Source organism: Bidens hawaiensis, unplaced genomic scaffold (genome assembly GCF_021521415.1).
Source record: "Bidens hawaiensis isolate Kalapana, Puna unplaced genomic scaffold, B.hawaiensis_p1.1 tig00072518_1, whole genome shotgun sequence".
In the NCBI taxonomy this organism is placed as follows: Eukaryota; Viridiplantae; Streptophyta; class Magnoliopsida; order Asterales; family Asteraceae; genus Bidens; species Bidens hawaiensis.
The window spans coordinates 13,738-37,291 of record NW_027502676.1 but is presented as its reverse complement, the minus strand read 5'-3'; the positions used below and the strand labels follow the sequence as shown (position 1 = coordinate 37,291).

The 23,554-nt window shown below is 37.8% G+C and overlaps 3 protein-coding genes across 3 annotated transcripts; all 3 read right to left on the bottom strand.

Moving 5' to 3' along the window:
- Positions 1-4,305: 4,305 nt before the first annotated feature.
- Positions 4,306-8,206, bottom strand: LOC143606012 (putative myosin-binding protein 6). The gene is made up of 3 exons (XM_077081928.1): positions 7,820-8,206; positions 4,814-5,198; positions 4,306-4,481 (listed from the first exon to the last, which is right to left on the bottom strand). Exons 1-3 carry the CDS (start codon positions 8,204-8,206, stop codon positions 4,306-4,308), a joined length of 948 nt encoding a protein of 315 aa, XP_076938043.1.
- A 6,119-nt stretch (positions 8,207-14,325) lies between these two features.
- LOC143606011 (putative myosin-binding protein 5) lies at positions 14,326-15,210 on the bottom strand. The gene has a single exon (XM_077081927.1). The coding sequence runs from the start codon at positions 15,208-15,210 to the stop codon at positions 14,326-14,328; it is 885 nt and encodes a 294-aa protein (XP_076938042.1).
- A 1,569-nt stretch (positions 15,211-16,779) lies between these two features.
- LOC143606017 (uncharacterized) lies at positions 16,780-22,962 on the bottom strand. The gene is made up of 9 exons (XM_077081932.1): positions 22,600-22,962; positions 20,938-20,984; positions 20,725-20,828; positions 20,396-20,603; positions 20,021-20,323; positions 19,874-19,930; positions 19,230-19,784; positions 18,727-19,127; positions 16,780-18,640 (listed from the first exon to the last, which is right to left on the bottom strand). The coding sequence occupies exons 1-9, from the start codon at positions 22,871-22,873 to the stop codon at positions 17,020-17,022; spliced, it is 3,570 nt and encodes a 1,189-aa protein (XP_076938047.1). The 5' UTR covers positions 22,874-22,962; the 3' UTR covers positions 16,780-17,019.
- Between the last annotated feature and the right edge of the window lie 592 nt (positions 22,963-23,554).

Sequence of the window (23,554 nt, the reverse complement as noted above, 5' to 3'; positions counted from 1 at the left end):
TGTAAATACTTGAACTTGGTTGCGTGTGAGATAACTTGATATTCAACAATTATTTGAGTGTCCTCTTTATTGGTGGCACCACTGAAGCGATAGTAAAGGTACTCAAAAATTTAAACCGAGTTGTGCGTAAGACTTTACGCTCTAACACACCACTCCTCTAGCCCTAATTTAGGCCCTGTTTATGTTATATATTAGCTTGATAATTGGGGAGGTGTCATTGCATTTTGCCAAGCGCCAAGAGGAGGGGAGAAAAAGGAAAGGGGTGGGGGGTGCATGTGGGGTCATTCTTTTTACCAACCAATCAATATGTCCCTTTTTATATTAAAAAATAATTGTTTTTGGTTAAACTATCACATGTGTTTGAGAAAAGAAAAAGTTAATGAATATCCTACGTGACAATGTTTTGTTTAGTTAAAGCTCCTCCCTTACATAAGATCTCATGCTTCGGTTACATGTTAAAATAATTCAATACCATTAGTTTGACAATAAGGACCAACAACACTACAAACATTCTTATTTTGTCAGGGTCAATATAACATTATAACCGTTTGCTCAAAACCTTGGGCCTTCTTTTGAAATCAATACAAGATAGATTTTGCTTTGTCAACTCAGTCCATATATTTGGAAAGTCAACTTAAAATTGGCATCATGAACCACCCAAAATGCAATATCCCAAAGTTGGCAAATGTCAACGCATGTGATGTGAGATAGTCAACTCTTGGCTGGCTATTATGCATGATCATTATATATGGCATATAACATGTTACATGCCTCATGTCTTACTTTCGTGGCTCACTTCACTCCATTTTCATTCTTTAATTCTTAAGGCTTAGATTTTAGACAGATATTCATCTTCACCAAGTCCAACAGTGTGAGGGTGGATCTATTAATTAACATGTGCATTATATTTTTAATTTATTTTTATCAGTATTGATTGTTTAGATTCTTTTATGTAAGGGGATGTTTGGCAAATGCTGAACCATTAAGTGCTGAACCAGAAATAGGTCTGAATGATTAAGAGAATCTAAGCCGGTAAGTGCTGAATCAATAAGTGTTGTTTGGTTGAACCTCTGAATGACTGTACATAATGACTATTTTACCCATAATGTTGAATGAAATATATATGTTTAGTCCTAGCTGTTAATAATATATTGAATGACCAAACTTTCATTACAACCGACTAAAATACATCGTATTACAAACTTTCATTATAACCAATACCAAAATACATCTTAATGCAAACTTTCATTATACAATGAAGAGTATGAACTATGGAATGAGTGTGAACTCGCAAAGAAGATAAGACTTGAACGGGAGCTACTCATCTTCAAAAGTTATGTACTTTTGTTGGACGATCCTTCAATAGCTAGCACCTTTCCACTATGTTGTTGACTTCATGAACTCAGCACCCATTATGATGTTCAGTTGAATTTCATGCATGCCATAATGCCATTACCTCATGAGCTTCATATAAGATGTGATTTATAAGTCCTTTTGCTGCAAATACACACAAATGAATCGTTTTACTATAAACTTCATAATCCATGCTATATTGCTACAAATCCTACAATTCAGTGGATTAAATTCAGAAACACATCAAAATCTATCGTATTTATCTATCTCATAACAATCCTGACAATTTTACTATAAACTTCAGTGTTTTAGTGTCTGTGTCTGGTGATAATGAGTTTGCAGTTAGTGTATAGTGCGTTTAACTGTTTAAGTGAGTGGTTTGTTTTGTACTTGGAGAGTGATCGGGGTGTGTTTCCAGGATTGTTGTTTCCAGGATTGTTATTTTGTACCTGGAGAGTGATCGGGGATGCATAGCGTTTTAGGTCTCTAATGTGTATTACCCTAGCTGGTGACCGGGCCGTTATAACGCTGGTGCGTTCAGTGTGGGTTGACCTACAACGTAGATATTACCTAGTCAGTGGAATTAATTTATGAAACTAATTATCAATTTTTAAAGAAAAGAAAGTCATATTGCATGTTAAAAGAAAGATACTTTAATTTTATCAACTTAACAGATTGCAAGCTTTTAGTTCATTCTAAAATTGTTGCAGCCCATTTGCAGCTTACATATTACCTAAAGTCTTGCATAAACATACAAAAGTCGAATACCAAGGCCGACACCAAACTACCGTTCCCAAATGACAACCCTACATTGTATACCAAGGCAGTAACATCTAAATGTATATTTTAACTTTTTTAATATTGTATATTACATATATTTTACTATTTGTATTTTTAGAGGTTATATCATATTTAGAAAAACCGAACACTAATTTAGCTATTAATTCAATCCTAGTTAGTTATATATGTGATTTTCCTCTTTGTTGGTCAGAACTCAGAAGTGTACGCCCACAACTCCACTCTAAATGCTTAAAATTAAGATGTGTTTAATCATATGAAAAGTTTTGTTAAAAGATGTATTATGTATTTTCGGACTATGTCTTTTATTTTAAGCTTATGTGTTTTAAATAAGAGCCTAACAAAGTCCAAACCATGAAACCAAATCAGAACCAAACTGTTTGTAATGGTTCGGTTTTAACTTTCAGTGGTTCAGTTTCTGTTATCAATAATCAAAACCGTTACTCGCCGTTTGTTTCACGGTTTTACCTAAAAACCGTAAAACCGTTAAATCTGGACCATGATCAACCCTAGATAACGATTTGACTCCTCAAAACTTGCTAAAAGTGAAACTGGCAATCGAAAGGAATCGCCTAAAACGAAGAAGTTATAAGCAGAAGCGGCCTACTAGAACTCTAGAAGAAACAACCATACGGTGGAGGAGATGAAATGAAATTGAAACCAAAGCACACAACACATAATCACACATGCCACATGACTAGGTTAACACAAAGATTTAGGAATCGAGTTTCCAATTCCTAAAAAATTAATAATCTAATTTTCATTCATACTTATTATAACAAAATTAAAAAGATTCAGCATCATAACAGAACCATTTAAAAGTTCTAAAACTTCTCATGATGAAACCAAGTTGTCAATACAAAAGCAAGATCCAACCAAATTGAATATCAATTAGCATAAATTGAACATCATTCGAACCATAAACCCTAGCTTCCAGTCCTATTCGTTCAAGACGTTCAAACCCTAGAACAGAAATCGAGTAAGGAAACAAAAAATCATACCTATTTATAACTGAAATCGGGTTGAAATCGAGCAAGGATTGTAGTGTTGTGCTTGGGATGCCTGGAGAGAAGAAGAAGAAAGGAGCAAGCGATGGTTGTCTGCGTGGGTAATTTGGTATCTTTTCCATTCATCGATATCTCAAATCTGAATCAATAAGAGCCTTGCTGAATCGCTCAGATGTAACCCTTTATTGAAACAAACAAGCTTGTTTAAAAGTTATAATACCAAAACTATTATAAAGATTTAGGGTGTGTTTGTTTGAGGTCTGAATGACTCTGAATGGGTCTGAAGTCTGAATCGCTCAGATGTAACCCTTTATTGAAACAAACAAGCTGAAGTCTGAGCGATTCAGACTTCAGACCCATTCAGAGTCATTCAGACCTCAAACAAACACACCCTAAATCTTTATAATAGTTTTGGTATTATAACTTTTAAACATAACAAAATGGTCAATTCATATTATTGCCTGTTAAATAACTTTTTACTACTTTTAAATTCACAAGGTCTATTCATATAAGGGGGGTTATTGATTTCAATAATTCATACTTTCACTTGTAGGTTATGATTAATTCTAACTTGAAAATGTTTACAAACAATCTCAACTTTAAACGTAGTTTCTCACAACGATCTCACACTGACTTAAAGCTAATCCCACAAAATCAGCCACTAAATTTGCAGTAAGAAGACACGTTTTTGACACATAAGCAATCCATGTCGTCAAAAACTAATGTAGTTAGCTTTCGGTTAGTATGGATCGTTGAAGAAAAATGTGTTCAAAGTTTAGACTATTTGTAGACATTTTCTGAGTTTGAATTATTCCCGGTCAATAGGTGAAAATTGAAATTATTAAAATCCAATAATCGATTCATATAATAATCTATAAATTTTATAATAAATTTATAAACTCCGCATGAAATTAGTTTTTATAAACATAATTTACAAAATTCTTTGATAAATGGGCCTAGTGTAAATATAACAAACTCGTTTTCTACAAAAACAAGTTGTGACAATTTCACCACTTTTATGAATATTAGTGAATATATATAATGTACTTCTATAACATATATATAGAAAATTTAATTAGGGCTAATCTAAAGTTTTGTGTATGTAAATCCTAAAATTTGAATCACTTCATTTAAAAGTGAACTTAAGTTAACTTTGAATTTTTCTTAAATGTTCCGCTATCTCCGTTAGAAGTTTTGTTCCTTCATCACCCTTTTCGAGCGCCATCGTGGTGTGCTTCAAGAATCCACTCTCGGCTTCGATAGCTGCCAACTTCTCTCTCAGTTGATTCACCTCTCGCCTAAGTGTAGCGTTGTCTCCATCACCTATAAATAAATGTACATGTCAACTATAACCGGCACACTTTTATTAATAGCGAAAATCACCAGAATAGCCATGTTGACAGAAAAAATTATCAAAATAACCATGTAGCCATAAATAAAATTACTACTTAACCAGAGTTGTCATTTTGATACAGGCGGGCGAAAATTGGCACGAGAGAAGGAAAATAGTTGTAATTCAAAAAGTCAAGGCTATTTTCGTAGTTTTTTTAGTCAAGACGTCTATTTTGATGATTTTAAGTTGGTATTAAATATTAATCATATTTATAACAAGTAAAATGAAAAAAATAACTCAAATGAGTGTTACACATTTGTACCTTTATTATCATCTTGGTTATGATCTTCTTGTGAAGATGTATGAATATGATCTTCAATATCTTTCAACATCCCAAAAAGTTGACATCTTTCGGTTTCAAAATCGACCGAGGATTCACCAAGATACTCCATTTTATCATCACCGATGTGATCATCCGCAACGCTCCAACTCTCGGATTTATCACCAAACAATCGAGGTTGTAAATCGTCATAATATTCATCATATTCATCACTATCATGTTTCTTGATCTCCCCATACCGCTCTCTATAAAGATCAAGTTCTGCTTCCAAAACTTTAGCATCTTCTTCTTTTTTCAAAAGCAAATCCTTAAGGATTTGAATGGCTTCTTCATCATACTCAGCTTGTTCATCCATCATTATGACAAACTGAAAATTTTTCTTACTTTTTCAAACACTCATCACGACTTGACTCAAATTTTCGGGACGAAAATTCTTTAACATGGGAATGATGTGACAATCGTCAATTTCAGGTTAACTCCGTTAACTCAACTCCGTCAATTCAAACTTAAAGATTACTGAATCTATAACGCACACCGCATTACATTTAAACTAGGGTTTAAATGACGCTTGACACTTACTACACGTGTAGTCTTTCGGGAATTGCACCGAAACGCAAACGAGTTGACGCAAACAAGTGGTGAATAAACGAAAAACGTCAAAACAATAATTATGTGATAATTATGTGTTAGACTTATGTGTTATGTGATAACATTCTTATAAACGTTAACTTAATATGCAAGAACTAGTTAATTAAGCTAGAAAAGTAACATTTGAAAGTTAAGGGACCAAAGTGTATTATATTATTATTATTAATATTAACCTAAACCCTAGCCTCTACCCCATTCCCAAAACCCGATCGGCAGCCCCCTTGCTCCCCCTCTCCTTGCGATCGGCCCTCATACACACACATACAATCAAGGTTGTTCAAGTTTGATTGAAGATTAAGGTGCTAGGAAGGTATAAACGACTATCCTATGCATCCTTTATACTTAATTTCGATTTTTAACGGGTTAATTACAAACCCTAGATTCCGAAAATTTCATATATTGTGTTCATATGATTTTTGTTTGATTTGATGATGTATTGATGATGATTGATAACTAGAATTGATATTGTTACATGTTAATTGTTGTATCTTTGATTTTGAGATCAAATAAAACCCTAATCATGTATGTAATATGTAATTGATGTGCATGGATAGTGATTATGGTGTCTAGAATGTCATATGAGTGGATTGTGGTCTATAGATGGTTAATATGTTGAGTTTGGATGCAAACAGTTTCTGGACAGATTGTGTTGTTGATGTTCAATTGACTGTATCGGGGTGTAAATGTGAAAATTGGTTGAGATTATTGATACTACAGTAAACTAGGTTGATTCTAGTTTCTAAAGAATATAAATTTTCAATTTTTGGACGTGTAAAAGTTAACCTTTATGATTTTACAAAAACGTTGTGCAAAGCTGAGTTGTTAGACATGCTGTTAGGTTGTTTTGTAAATGTTATATCTCATGAACTACGAGACCAATTGGGTTGGTTCCACTTTTGGAAGTTGACTTGTTGAGTTAGGAACCTAACCCAAGTGGTCTTGAATTTATTGGATTTTTTATTTAACGGGAATTTCAAATAACATTCTGTTGCGCATGAATTTGACTGCTATGAGTTTGCTGTAATGATTTGATTATTGTGAGAAACCTATATGGAATAAAAATATAATAAAATATGTTCTGGAAACCTAAGACATGTATGCTTTTGTGATGATTTTTGATGAATTAATTGAGATGCTATGATCGGTGGTATAGTATAATCTTTCAAGTAGAATTTCTGTCTCGGTGAAACTAGCTGCTGAATTTTGTGAAAATGCATGAAACATGATAATTGCTAGTTAATTGCTATGTTTTGACCAAATTGCCCCTGCGGGGAATACTTGCTAAATAATTGTGGTGTTTTGACCAAATTGCCCCTGCGGGGAATAGTTGCTAGTGATGTACATTATTAATACATGACACGTAAACGATTGTTCACACACGTAGCGTATCACAAATGTGCTTGTTAAGACACACACGATTCACAAACAAACACGAAACGTATCTTGTGCTTAGGAATTATGTGCCGGGTCTAGAGACTCGATAATAGTTCCGACACTTAGAAAATCTCTTTGTTGTTTTAGAACGCTAGAGAGAGTTTTCTGTGACGCGCATCACTTGGTGATTTATTTTTGGGAATTCTTCGCAAACAATGAGTTTCACTTTCCCCTTTTAAACTGTTTTAAACGCTTTTCACTTGGGGGAGATAACATACTCCGAAAACGCTTTTAAGATTTTGTTAGTAAATTATATATCACTTGTAAAGGCTAAGTGGCAAACGAAACAATTGAAGTCCTACACATCGAACCGGTTAATATTTGGATAATAGCGAGTCACTGTTGAGTAGTACTACTGGGTTTGACAAACCCCACCCAACGCTAAACTCGACTGGAGGTCGAGCGGGTGTAATTTTGGCTAACACATTACCATGGTCTGGATGACCTGGTGGCAAGGCACTTGATAAACAGTCAGCTTCGGTGTCGAACACTTAGTAATACTTGTTGTATAGGCTAGCTACCTATCGATATATAATTGATTTAACACTATCTGGTAACGCAAAACGCTGAACGCAAAACGCTAAACGCTTTATTTTAGATAAACTTGTGAACTCACCAACCTCGTGTTGACACTTTTAGTATGTTATTCTCAGGTAGCCGAGGCGGGCACGCGGTATAGGATCATGCATTGTTGAAAACACTTTTGTTTATGCAAACTGATTTTAAACTGTTGTCATTGGATTTTAAGTCGTCCTGCGTGACGTAACTTTTGTCTTTTGGTTTTTACGCTTCCGCACTTAATTTCATTTAAACGTTTTTATGGTTTGATTATAACTAATGATTCTGATCCTGTTAGTTCACACCCTCTGACGGTAAAACTCCGTTAGTGGATTTTGAGGGTGTGACAATCATTCTCTGATACTGCAATGCTTCCATATGAACACCAGCCTTTTCGGCTTGTAACCGAGTGATCATAGCCATTGCATTGTTGGCTGCAACGGTTGCAGCGCTACGTTCTTCGTCAAGTTCCATATACAATGTTACAAGTGTTTTTCTGTTGTCACTAACTTGTTTCTTTAGTTGTTGAATAAGCGAATATTCGTCGTCTTCGTTAGTTTCTAAAGCCGAATCGGTTTTATCTTTATCTGATGGAGCTGCTTTCTTGGGAGGTTTAACAGCCCATCTAGGACTTGCAACTACTTCTGTTAATGGGATCCCAAAGAACTTGTTTGATTTAAAGGTTTTGCTTAAATCTTCAATCATTTCTTCGGAATCTGAAGGGAACAATGGCATTAATGTTCCGGATTTTTTTTAACGGCAAACTAACTTACTCCTAAATTAATGTTCCAGATTGGTGTTACATTTTTTTTTCTCTCGATTAATTACAAAACCACTTTAGTAAGGTATCAGAGCCATTGGTTATAGCGAACTAGAAATTGCATGCATACTAGACTATAACCGCGACGACCCATTAGTTATAATGATACGCACTGCATATGTTTGTGTAGTCTTTGTTATCTTATCTCTTTACCTCTTTCACTCATACGCGCGCGCATACACGGCTTACCTGTAGGGATGTCGACGCCACCATCATCATCATCCGATCTGATGACTCATGCTCATGGGAAGGAACTGCAGTTACCTACCTCATCGCCACCCCGTGTAGTCCCGGAACTCGAAGCTCCTGCACCGAAGAGGTATCGCTTATCCGGAGGCATGTACGAAAACGAAGTTAGTTGGGATTGGTACCCTAATATGATTAGGCGTATGGTCTATCGCGAACAAGTTCCCCCGCTACCTCACCCGAGCCATCCTGCTTACCCCAACACCCTACCACCTATAACCGAACCTGTAGAGCGTGTGCTCGCATCTGTTGTTTCTTGTTTGGAGCGTGATGTTGGTTACATGCGCTATACGAGAGCGAACGTATCCGAACTGTTAAAAGATGGAACCGAAACTAAAGAGGAAATTTCCCGCATGACAGCGGCAATGAAGGAAATGCAAGAGGCTAGTGATCAACAGATGAAGATTATGAGAAAGATGCAAGCCGAGATGATAGACTTGCAAGAGCAACTCCAAGTAGCAAGGACTCGAACCGAGATAGCTTTAGAGCGTTGCGATGTCTTACAAATGCAAATTGCTCAGAACGCAGCCGAACTTGAGGCAGAGCCTGAAGAGGATCCCGAAGAAGATCCCGAAGAGGAACCTGAGGAGGATCCCGAGGAAGATCCCGAGGAGGAACCCGAAGAAGAACCGGAGGAAGAACCGGCTGAGGAGGAGGCACACTCAGAGGTGTCCTCAGACGATGACATCTAAGGATGATAACACCTAGATGGAGGGGTTGTCTCCATCCAAACTATTATTTTCTATGATTTTAAGAATTGGTTTTAAATACTTTGTAGCGAATACAATGGTTTTAATCATGAATTATTATTTGGATTAATATGTGTTTGTGATGTGATGTTTGTTTCTTATTTCTTTCTTACCTATCTTTTATTACATGTATGGTGTGTTTCATATGAAAGAAAAATTCATGTTTAACATTTTATGCTGTGATTCTAGGAAATGGCAGGAAGAAACGCTGGACACGGACGTGGTAACATCAACTTGACTGCAGCCGAACTCCAAACTCTGCTGAACGACCACGCGGCGGCCGCTCTAGCCGCACATGTCCAGAACCAAGCTGGAGGTCCAATTGGAACGTGTACCTTCAAGAATTACCTTGACTGCAAGCCCAGTACGTTTAAGGGCACTGAGGGAGCTATAGGCTTCCTGCGTTGGGCTGAGAAGGCCGAATCGGCGTTTAAGATGTGTAATTGTCCCCCTGCCAGTAGGGTCAAATTTGCTGCTGGAACACTTGAAGATTCTGCCCTCACTTGGTGGAATTCAAACGTGCAGATCCTTGGATTGGAACTGGCTAACGCTATGAACTGGGAGGAGTTCAAGAACATGATGCGAGAAGAGTACTGTCCTAGGGAGGAGATTGCAAAGTTGGAATCAGAGTTTTGGTCATTGAAGATGGTGGGTTCAGAAATCGAAGCCTACACTGCCCGTTCTCACGAGTTAGCTGTGATGTGTCCACGGATGGTAGACCCGCCGAGTAAGAGGATTGAAATGTATATTGATGGGTTAGCACCGCAAATTCAGGGCATGGTGACGTCTTCCAGACCAGCCACGATTCAACAAGCGATCCGGTTAGCTCACAAACTGACGGATCAAGCAGTGACCCAAGGTGCGCTACCACCTAGGGGTTCAACCACTAAAGCCCGTGACAACCCGATTACTGACAACAGCAACAACAACCCGAGCAATGGAAAGAGAAAGTTTGACAACACCAGATCCTCATCCTCGAACCCCCCACAGCAACAACACTACCGTAAGCTCGAACTCACTCGGGGCTTCAACAATCAGGGTCACAACAACAATAACAACGGTGGCGGGCAGGGTTTGAGCGGATATGCTGGGAAATATCCAAAGTGCAACAGGTGCAACTATCATCATGCTGGCCCGTATGACCGTGTCAAGTGTCTGAGATGCGGAAAGATGGGTCACCAGGCAAAGGAATGTAGAGGAGACCTTGCGACAAAGGGTGCTCCTAAACCACCTATGACGACTAAGGGATGTTTCGAATGTGGTCAGAAGGGTCATTTCAGGAAAGATTGTCCCAAGCTGAAACAGAACGACAACAATGGAGGTAATGGAAGTGGCAGTGGTGGTGGAAACAATGGTAAAGGAAGAGCTTTTGTTATTGGGTCGGGTCAAGCCCGCAATGATCCGTACGTGGTGACTGGTAAGTTCCCTGTGAACGATTGTTTTGCTTCTGTATTGTTTGACACTGGAGCTGATAGGAGTTTTGTGTCGAAAGCCTTTAGTCAACTCTTAGACCTAACTCCAACCCCGTTAGATGCTAAGTTTCCTGTTGAATTAGCTGACGGTAAGACTATAGTAACGACTTATGTACTTGCGGGATGTAAGTTAAAACTGTCAGGTCATATTTTTGATATCGACCTCATACCTTTTACGCTTGGTAGTTTCGATGTCGTTGTCGGCATGGACTGGTTATCCGAGAACCGAGCAGAGATTATATGTCATGACAAGATAGTCCACATTACTACCCCTTCCGGCGAGATCATTTCGATCCGGGGTGAGAGAAGCGGCATGACCACCAGCGTCATTACCCTCATGAAGGCGCAGAAGTATCTACGAAAGGGTCATCCGGCAATTTTGGCGCAGATTGTTGAGAAACCCGCGGAGGAGAAGCGAATTGAAGAGATACCGATTGTGCGAGATTTTCCGGAAGTTTTCCCGGAGGATTTGCCTGGACTCCCTCCTATACGACAAGTCGAATTCCAAATCGAGTTGACACCCGGTGCAGCACCCATAGCACGAGCCCCGTATCGGCTCGCACCAGCGGAGCTTCGGGAACTGTCCACTCAGTTGCAAGATTTATTGGATAAAGGTTTTATCCGACCTAGCTCATCGCCATGGGGAACCCCCGTCTTATTTGCCCGAAAGAAGGACGGGACTTTCCGCATGTGTATCGACTACCGGGAGTTGAACAAGGTGACGGTCAAGAACCGTTATCCTTTACCCCGAATTGATGATCTGTTTGACCAGCTCCAAAGATCGAGTTACTACTCGAAGATCGATCTGCGATCTGGTTACCATCAATTAAGAGTGCGCGAAGAAGATATTTCAAATACGGCTTTCAGAACACGGTATGGTCACTACGAGTTTTCGGTTATGCCTTTTGGCTTAACTAACGCACCAGCCGTATTTATGGATCTCATGAATCGAGTATGCAAGGCGTACCTCGACAAGTTTGTGATTGTGTTTATTGATGATATCCTGGTCTATTCCAAGGACAAGGCTGACCACGAAGAACACCTGAGGTTAATTCTGGAATTGTTGAAGAATGAACAACTGTATGCTAAACTCTCGAAATGCGAATTTTGGCTTCGCGAGGTTCACTTTTTAGGACATGTGATCAACGAGAACGGTACCCATGTCGATCCCGGTAAGGTAGGGGCCATCAAAAACTGGGAAGCACCTAAGACTTTGACTGAGGTGCGGCAATTCCTAGGACTGGCTGGCTACTACCGACGTTTCATCGAGGGATTTTCAAAGATTGCTCAACCCCTCACCGCTCTGACTCACAAGGGTACTAAGTACAATTGGGGTGACGCGCAAGAATCCGCTTTTCAACTGTTGAAAACCAAACTCTGTAGCGCCCCTATTCTAGCCCTCCCCGAGGGAACGGAGAATTTTGAGGTACACTGTGACGCATCGATACAAAGTCTCGGTTGTGTGCTGATGCAACTCGAGAAGGTTATAGCCTATGTCTCTCGACAACTATGGATTCACGAGAAGAACTACACGACCCATGACTTAAAACTCGGAGCTGTGGTGTTTGCTCTTAAGATATGGAGGCATTACTTGTATGGTACCAAGTTTACCATTTACACCGACCACAAGAGTCTCCAACATATCTACGATCAGAAGGAGCTGAACATGCGACAGCGCCGTTGGGTCGAGCTGCTTAAGGATTATGATTGTGCCATCAAGTACCACCCTGGCAAGGCCAATGTAGTGGCCGACGCTCTCAGCAGAAAAGAAATCGATAAACCCAGGCAAGTGCGAGCACTGCAACTCACGATTCATACCAGCTTACCCGATCAGATTCGCGATGCGCAACTCGAAGCTTTGAAGGATGATAATCTTCCATCGGAACTCATGCGGGGCATGAACAAACAACTTGAAACCAAATCGGACGGGGTCCGATATTTTGAGAACCGGATTTGGGTTCCACGATACGGAGAGTTGAGAACGCTAGTGATGGACGAAGCTCACAAGTCCCGATATTCTATCCACCCCGGCTCAGATAAAATGTACCATGACTTAAAGGCACTTTACTGGTGGCCAAGCATGAAAGCCGACATTGCCACCTACGTGAGCAAATGCTTGACTTGTGCCAGAGTCAAAATAGAATACCAGAAACCATCTGGCCTACTACAACAACCGGAACTTCCAATGTGGAAATGGGAACACATTTCAATGGACTTCATCACGGGATTACCTAAAACACCGACGGGATGCGATACCATCTGGGTGATCGTTGACCGGTTGACTAAGTCGGCACACTTCTTAGCGATTAAAGAATCGGACAAAATGGAAAGACTGACTCGCGTCTACATGAAAGAAGTGGTGTCTAGACACGGAGTGCCTGTCTCAATCATTTCTGATCGAGATTCTCGTTTCACTTCGCACTTTTGGAAGTCACTGCAAAGCGCACTAGGCACCCGTCTTGATATGAGCACAGCATACCATCCTCAGACGGATGGGCAAAGTGAACGAACTATTCAGACCTTAGAGGACATGTTGCGTGCATGCGTGTTGGATTTCGGAAAAAGTTGGGAACCTCACCTACCTTTGGTAGAGTTTTCGTATAATAACAGCTACCACGCAAGTATTAAAGCAGCGCCGTTTGAAGCACTGTACGGACGGAAGTGTCGATCACCTCTCTGCTGGGCAGAGGTGGGTGACAGCCAAATCACTGGTCCAGAACTGGTACTCGAAATGAACCGAACAATACCAAAAAGGACATATTCGTGTTGTTCATTTAAGATTAAACGAACACGAACACTTAATCGAACAATTATTTTGTGTTTGTGTTCGTTTATTTAAAAAATGAGCATTATTGTGTTCGTTTATGTTTATTTTTTAACTTCTAAACGAATAGTTCACGAACATAACTGAACAAAAAGAAAAACAAAAAAATGAACATATATAAACAAATATTAATTAACACAAACAAACATTAACGAACATAAATAAACACGAATGAACAAATATAAAACAATTAAGTAACTCTTCAAGATAATATTTAATTATTTTCTATTAATATGTAAACGAATATAAATAAACGAACTTAAATAAGCAAACATAAACGAACGTTCACAAATATAAATGAACAACGAAACTGTGTTTATGTTCGTTTATTTAATTAGACGAACACAAATATTTTGTTCATGTTCGTTCGATTATTAAACAAACGAACATAAACAAATTTCTCGTCAAACAGTTCACCGAACGTTCTGTTCGTTTACACTTTACTACAGAGCACGTCATCTAAGTATGGATAAAAACGTTCAAACATGTGCCATGTGACACATTAGAAAGTTAACACATGTCCATTAATAACAACAATTTCTTCTACATTAGTAAACGTTACAAAGCAAAAAAGGAAAAATATTGTAAAAACCTTTTAACTATTGTAAAAAACAAAAATTAAAAAAAAATAAAAACTTAATTTAGAAAGGAAAAATCATCTATCTTGCCCCTTGACCAAAACATTTACATAATAAACTTTGGACTTTGTATTTTACATAAAAAACAGGCTTCACTTTCTATTTTTATTTTACATAGTAAGTAAAGGTAAACTCACGTTTCATATTCATGCTATAGTCCTCGGGCATGTCCGGTTCATTATCATTTGCAAACTTGAATTCTGTGTATCGATTTTGCGAAAACGCTCTAGGCGAGCACATAGGCGCTAACGAAGAAAACGCTCTAGGCGAAGACGTGGGGAACAATAAAGAAAACGCTCTAGGAGAAGAACCCGGCATCAACGCAGAAGACGCTCTAGGCAACGTCATGGGCCCTAACGTAGAAAATGCCCGAGGCGTAGAAGACAGGAACAAAGCCGAAGCTCTAGGAGAACTCGCTGGCATCAACGAAGACGCACGAAGGCTCGACAAACTTGTAGAATACTCTTTAGTAGGTTGTTTCGGCTTCAAAGACTCGCCACAACACGAACACAAATTCGGGTCATACGCTCTTGGCCTCTCGTGTTTATTAACATTTTTAACCTTGTTCTCGGGTGGTTTGCGATCATCCACGTCTCGTTCTTTATTATTATTATTATCCGAATCTGAGTTATTTTCAATCGCGAACGAAAGAAGACAAGATTCGCACATGGTTCTAATATCCGAAAGCTTTCTATGGACATGACAATATGCTAAGGATGATATGTCTTTCTTGTGAGAGTCACATATTGAGTCATTGTAATATAAATTCGGGTTTTTTCCACATAAGGCGTGGTCGACGCGTGTGCATAGCACGCACGGGGGGTCTAGTTCGAATGTGTCTGCGAATTTGTTAGAGATAAACGTAAAGAACCCGTCGAGGTAAAGCGAGACGATTAGCATCCATTCAAGAACAGCCCATAGAAGGAAATGTGGGAAGATGCCTAGCTCTTCTTCTACAAACATTCTAAATGTTCGTTTTGATGAGGCCATTTATGGAGTTTAATGATTTGAATAAATGGATTGAAGCAATGTAAAATTAACTAAAGTGAAAGGAATGTGACACAAGTTGTTAAATAAGCTTTATGATCCATTTTTTTCTCTCTACAATTGTAGGAGTGGTAGCTGAATTAATGGAATGTCATCCATTGGATTTTTTTTAATTTTTTTTTTCTTTTTGCACCAATAAACTTTAAACTGGTCAGTGGTCGTTTTTCTTTGTTTAAACTTTTGTGAAAGTAGAATTTATTAAAGTAAAAAAACTAAGTATTTATGTTCGAATAATAATAATAATAATAATAATAATATAAAATTAATAAATATGTTTAATTTATTTATTTGTTGTTTATTATATCTAGTATATTACATATTCAACAAAATATTTACTTATTTTTTAGTTAGGACGGGTTAGTTTTTTTCTTCCAGTTTTTAGACGTGTAAGAAAAATATTTGATGAATTTGATACAACTTTGATGCATAAACAACTTATCATTTACCATTTTGTCCATATTGCGATATTAATAAAATATTCAATGAATATAATATATAATAGCATAATATTTCATATCTATTAATTAGTTTATTTAATATTTATGTAAATTTCTTTTATTTAATTTTCTTTTAATAATGCATTTGGTATTTAAAAACACGTATTGGTCGGGTCAGGCAACATGTCGTGTCAGGACATGTCACATAAAAGGGGTTATTTTGGTTCGAGTTAAAACAAGTTCGGGACAAAATATTTCAGATTAAAACGGGTTTGGGTAGAATTATTCGTCAATTGTAAGTGCATTTATAGTGATATAAAAAATCTCTACACGTAGGCGCTTCGATCGTGTTAAAACCCGACAAACCCCGCAACATAGTAGAGGCTCAATTGCTAGTGTTTTAATTACACATGTCGATCATGTTAAAATCCGACAAACCCCGCAACATACCAAGGGCTCAATTAGTAGTTTTTTTTTTTGTTGGAGAACTTCTAGAAGTGTATGTTCAATTCAAGTGTCATATTCAAAAGGGAGCAAGATTGTTATTAAAAGTTCACACACATGACAGTTAACTTTTTGTATTGTGTCTGCTTGTTATATTATTCAAATTACAACAGTTGTATCCAATGTATTTGTTCTTATCAAGGGTAGTATGACTGGTCCACTACTATGAATTGACCAAAGTAACCATAAAAGGACCTACTATGGAGAAAAAGTGGTTTAAAAGCCCTCTTGTAGCCCACATGTTATCATGAGTGGCATATTTGATCATATACAGTTATACACACCACAATTTGAGTTTATGGTACCAACACAACACCTAAGCTTTCACAAATATGATCATTGCATGGCCCATTGTTCCCCATTATTTTATCTTTATTCTAATTGATGCCAAAGCATATACTCCACTTCTGTTTTATATAAACTTATAAACAGTTCTAAGAGTAGTTAACACTTGACACATATTGATATAAACATGACACAAAAACAGTTGCATCATTATTAAATGAGCACCCAACACACTACCAAAGGCACACGAATCGGTTGATCAATGGTATATGGAACCATGGTCAAATGACGCTAAAGAAAGCATCCATATATTAAAAAAAACAGAAATACAAGCTATATTAGCATTATGACTCTAGAAAGGTTTGGTCTTTACCTTGTATGTTTTTACATGAATACACAATTAAAAACGAAAACATTATACCGATCAGCCTCGTACAAAACACTTCCTCCAAAAATGAGATACAAGAACAATCTACCTGCCACAAGTTGAAACAAGCCATAACAAGTGATGTTTACACATGTTTGTTCACTTCCTCCGGACCTGTCTTTTAACTTTAACAATTCTTCTATTAGATTTGTCGTCACCACCACTACCTAAGGAGAAGCTTCCTCCTGCATTAAACTGTGGTGCCTGAAATGGATTCGGGGAAGGCGCTTGCACTTGCGGTTGTTGGTTTGTCTGTGCACCAAACATGAAACCCGGTGGCTGAACCGTTGATGGTGTGGTCGGAGTGGCTGAACCAAACATGAAAGGAGGTGGTGTGCTACTGGAGGCTTGACCAAACGCAGGAATCGATGGGGTGGGTGTTTGGTTGATGTCATCAGCCATAGTGTCTTCCATGCTCATATTATCATTGTTATTAGTGGGTGAAGCTCCAAAAACAGGAGTTGGGTTTCCAAAAGCTGGAGCCGGGTTTGAAGAAAATGAGAACATAGAAGATCCTGTTGAAGGGGCTGTCACTGCATTAGCATTAGATGATCCAAACATGAAAGGTGAACTGCTAGCAGAAGGCATAGATGTAGAAGATGCCCGAAACGAAAAGGGTGTACCAGATTTGGTCTCTGATGTGGCAACAGCAGAAGCAACTCCAAAACTAGGAGCTGAAGTGAAACCAGAACCAAACATGTTCTTAGTAGAGTTACCAGATTTGGTATCTGATGTGGCAACAGTAGAGCCAATTCCAAAACTAGGTGTTGAACTAAAACCTGAACCAAGCATGTTTGTAGTGGGATTACCAACTTTGGTCTCTGATGAGGCAGCAATAATAGAGCTAAGTCCAAAACTAGGCGTTGAACTGGAGCCAGAACCAAACATGTTGGTGGAACTAGCAGATTTGGTCTCTGATGAAGCAACAGTAGAGTTAAGACCAAAACTAGGTGATGAACCAAAACCAGAACCAAATATGTTGGTGGTGGTGCTACTGGTTGAACCACCAGGCTTGATCTCTGATGGGATGGCGGCAGAAGTAAGACCAAAACTCGGAGCAGAAGAACTAAAAAGAGAACTTGCTGAAGGGGATGATGGCACCTCGCTTGTACCTGAACCAAACTTGAATGGAGCTGCCTGTGTAACTGAAGTAGATGCTGCCTGTGTACTACCCTGAAATCCATTGGTGGTTAACGTAGCTGATGATGAACTGAGCCCAAATGTGCTACCACCATTGCTCGATGTGGCGAATGTGCTGGCAAAAGGTGAAGTTGGAGCCGTTGAGGCGGAAGACAAAGAAGCAGTTGCAGAGCCAGAACTAAATATGGATGCCGGCATGGATGTAGGAAAAGAACTGCTGATGGCTGAAGAGGTGGCAGTAGCGGTGGTGGTGGTAGAGGGTGGAAAAGCAGTAGTGGCAGAAGAGATAACTGTTGATGAACTACTACTGAAAATCTTGTTTGCGTCGGTTCCAGAAGGTTGAACAGATGAAAAAGCAAAAACTGATGTACCTGAAGCAGAAGTCCCGTTAACAATACCTGAACTATTTGTTGAGGCACCAAATGAAAAAATACCACCGGTTGATGTAGTTGTGAGTTTGGCAGACGATGGTGATCCTGAATTAGCAAACAAACTTACGGACTTCTGAGTGTTGACATTATCATCTTTATTGAAAGCTGAAAATGACGCTTGATTTCCGTTCATGGTTGAATCAATCAAACTGCCAAGCACCAGAAAAACAAATGCGCATAAGATTCACCTTATAAGCGAAAAATAACGTAATTTGCAGTAAAATAACTTAATTACCTGGTTAAGCCAGGTGGTCTTGCATCAGGACTAGCGTTCGCTTTAACTCCAGAAGGCCCAGCACTATTGCTAGTACTTGTTCCAAAAGTTGGGAACACTGTAGGTTTATTTTGAGATGTAACTGTATCCACTATAGAAGTTGGTTGAGAAACTGGCGACGTTGAAACAGGGAAGTTAACACCGGTATTCTGGGTATTAGAAGCAGAACCATCAGAAGATACTACCCCTTTTTTAAACTCAGGTGTAACTGAAATTGGGTCAGCTCGAGGTGATGCAGTTTGACCGACGCTAGTAGAAACATCTTTAGTTGCTAACACAGATGTCCCGAGTTTCTTATTTTCATCTAGTGAGATAAATGCATGCCCATTAGACTGGTTGTCATCATCTAGCTCCAAAGAATCCTTCACAAAACAAAAAAAAAAGTATAATAACACTGCTTTTTTTCTAACTTGCAAGTTGCAAGTGGTAAAATATTCAATGGAAAGATCACAAGTTTAACCTACCTCATGGGCACTCATCGAAAAAGCTCGTTTACTTGTAGAACCAGCTTTTCTAACAATTGGTGCATTACCACTTACCGGCGCTGTAAAACTTCCATTAACATTTCTTGAACCATTTTCTTCAACAGTTACTTTGCTTTGAAAAGTTGACTCACGAGCATCCAAAAACAACAACCGCTGTTTACCCTCTGATTTCTGTTTATCTTGAGAGCTTGATAACCCTTTTGGTGAGTCGATTTTCTCAGTAATTCCAGCTAGCTTGGAACCTGAAGGTTTTTCCTTTGGGCTCATTCTATCGAGATGTTCAAAAATTTTTAACGCCATTTGACTAGACTCTGTAGGAACAGAACCATAGTTGTGGTTTCGTTTAACAATCTCCCCAGTTTCCTCTACAGCCTTTAAAGCTTTTGGTTCGAGTTCATTCCTTAAAAGTTTTTGACTTGTACCAAGTTTAGATAAAGAACTCTGGTGTGATGGTAAATTAGCCTTTTGTCTAATTCTACGCATAGGACCACCAGACCCAATGTCATCAAGTGCAGAACTCCTACGTTTTGCAGCCTGAAGTAAAAACTTGAAAAGTCAATGAAAACTTAAAAGTTACTGAAAAGCATGTTATTAAAACAATAGTACATCAAGTAAACAGATACCATTCTGCTTGATCCAATTGACCCTTCATGTTCCCAAGCAGATGGTGAAGCCACACCCTAAAATCAAGCGAAATAATAAAAGGTCAAAAGGATATCATAACACAACTACACAAGGTCAAAGAAGATTAGGCTTTAGGTTCATCTAACCTTTTGACTTAAAGTTGAAGGACCTCTATAATACGGTGTGCGTGGCATATTGTATAAAGCAGATCTGCCTCGAGATCTAAAGGTTGTTGAACCATTTTCATAAGCCTTGGTAGCAACTGCAGTCTTTGGTGTATGTGATGTGGTAGGTGTTTTGAGAAAAGTGTTTGTGTTATTAAGCAACACTAAATCTTGTCTTGGTACATGGCTGTTTGACCTTGGGGTTATTGGAGATAGTTTTGTACGCCTAGTCCCCATATAGGCCTTTGCCAGCTCAGCAGGTGAAGCCACATCATCTTCAAAGGCCTATGATGATCCAATTACAGATGAAGTTTCAAAACTAAAACAAATAACCACAAGCAAAATAATACAACTTACTCTTGAATTGACAACAGGTGTAGAAATTGCAGCATCAAAGTTCACAATCTCCCTCTCTTCTACATGTTTGATCAATGTGCCACTTGTGAATGCATCAGGTTTTGAAACATAATATGATGTGCTGAGAAACTTCGCTTTATCCGCTTCAACAACATTCGACTCTGTTGTTTTTGAATGCAGCAATGCGGTCAAACGCTCAATTTCAGATCTGCACAAGTATGCAATTTTCGTAAGCTTACTTCAGTTTATTTCCTACTGTTGTTGTATGTTAGACCCTAGAACAGATCATGGCAATGTTTTGTAACTGGCCCAAAAACAACAAAACTAACCTGGTAAAAGTCTTCTGTTTAAGCATATTCTCAAGATCTAATATCTCAGGTGCACCATCATTGGTGCTAGGTTCAACTACTACAGCAGAATTCTTTAATGCAGACTGCCAAAAACACATATAAAGATTATGATGATGAAAAGAGTATCTATTAACAACAAAGCAAAAGTAACTTTTGGGAAGAAAAAATGTATTAGAAAAATAATAAACTTACATTTAGAACTGCATCCTGAGATCCATTCCTTGGTTCTTCATTAGTCCCTGATCACAATAAAGTCATAGTGAGGAACGTAAAAAGAATTAAAAAATATATATATGTATTTAAAAAAACAGGTAGCGGGAAAGTATCAAACCACTTATCAAATATCATAATGATAAAAACTTGATTGGTTGCCCACAGTAAATATTCTAACACTATAATTAAAATTTGTCTAATCTTAGTGACTGATGCATACTTTATGACCCATAGTAATACATATTTTAAAAACTTCTGCAATGTGAATAGAAATAATGTCAGCTTTTTGATTAATGACCCTGCTCTGTTTCAGTTAAAATTTCAAACAACAATGAAGTCCATACAACTTAGATGTTATATCCCCCAACGATGTGACCTCTACTATGGGTTATGAATTTATTGGCTTAGCAATTACCAAATCAATAATGATATCAACATTTTTAATCATTCTCCTTTATTATCATTTCAAGTCAACACAAAACAGTCACACTCATAAATAGTCCTGTAAGCTAGATACTTAATTAGCTGCTCTAACAAAAGTGAAATAAAAAAATAAAAGGTCTTTCGTTATGATAGTCAAGCATGATTTGGTTAGAATATATATACATACATATAACTTTTCTTAAAACCAAATTTATTGAAAACCTATGTTTCTATATCAACTTAATTTACACGTCTGTCGCTTTTGACTCAATGGCAAGCTTACAAAGATGAACATAATGAGCACAAAATAAAACCAGACAACCATCATTTATGCTGTGAGGTATAAACATAAGTGAAACAAAAACTGAGCAATAAGATATAAGATGTATGATTGTATGTAGCACATTCCATTATCGCATCTACAGAGACCTACATAGTACATACCCCTGGTGATTTCAAAGAACATTCACAAACATAACAACAAACTTAGTATTAACAGAAAAACTATTCCCAATTCTCATCCATGAAACAAATCCCCACTAAAGCTTTAATCAAATAGCAGCTCAACTAAGCCCCACTCAAATCTAAATGCACACCCCTACAATTAATACAGGCCTTTCTGAAACCAAAACAAACATAAGCCAATGTAAACATGCAATCCACCATGATGATAGAATTACTATAAAGTGGCACCAAAAATATGCTCTTTTACAAGGTAGCAGATACAGTCAGACAAACCCTAAGCATATCAACATAAACAACCAATAAACCATACAAAACCACATCTAATTCCAACAACAGTCGCACACAAAAATCAATTAACCTAATTCCTCCACATAATATAAATACCCTATTAATCAAGAAAAGCTTTTAACCTGGCAAACACTATGAAAATTTCATCAATTCAATAGCAAAACTAGGCCCACTCAAATGTAAATGTATACCCTATATAATTAAAAACACACCTTTTCTTAAAACCTAACCAAATATAAGCCATTGTAACAAACAATAGCAAAACAATCCACCATAATAATATAACTATTATCAACTGGCACTAAAAATAAGCACTTTTACAAGGTATTAACAAATACAATCAAACAAACCCTAGCTTCTTAAGCAAATAGACACAATCAACATAAACAATACACGAAATCAATTAACCTAATTCCACATCCAAATTCAATTAACCCCTAACCTAACAAAAAAAAAGCTTTTAACCTGTCAGACGCTGTACAGGTTGAGAATTAAGCCGCTTACGAAACACGCCAAATAACCTATCAGCACCGGCGTATAACAGCCGAGACGCAGGGTCCACAAGCTTTGCTAACAAGCTAGGGTTATTATTATTATTGTTATTATTATTATTATTGTTTCTGATTGCGGTTGAAGGTCGATCGTACGGCGTGGCGTGAGAACTACGGCGGCTAGGTTTCTTCCGGAGCTTTCCGCCGGCTCCACCGCCGCTCTGGTAGGTGCTTACGCCGTCGGCCATTGGAGCTGTGGACAGAGGATTTGCGTAGAGAGAGAAAGAGAGAGAGATAGTGGGAAATTAGGGTTTTTATCTCACCGTTATGAATTGATCCATTATTATTATTATTATTAATATTATTAATTTATCACATTTTAAATGATAAAAATAAGATATATCGAAATCAGGAGCGTCAGAGAGAGAAAATTTTGAAGCGGATATTATGGTTTAACTTATTAAAGACCCTTTGAAATATGCTTAATTGCGTAAGACACCCTTTAGATGTACGATAACCTCTTAAAGTTGTGATAAGTCGTGTTTATGAAGAAAATTGTTCTCGTATGTTTTCTTGTAGATTGGTATTACGGTAGTTCGTCTTTGTATGCTTTGTGTTTATTTTATCTATTTCTTAACCGTTAATAACTTAACCTGTGTTATTTGTGCATTAATGCTTTTACGTTGCATATCTCAGACACACGTTGTATAAATTAGGATCATGAATTATACTCTGTATATGTTCTTGAACACAAAAATAGGCATGCACACATAAGGAATAAGCTAATGATAACATATTTGAAAATTTGAAAAATGTCATTGTGACTTAAGTGTACAAGCCTCGTACTATTAATCATATACATTCAATTATAGTTATCTGTATTGCATGGATTGGAACCACAAGTTATAATCATGTATGCAGTTAAACAC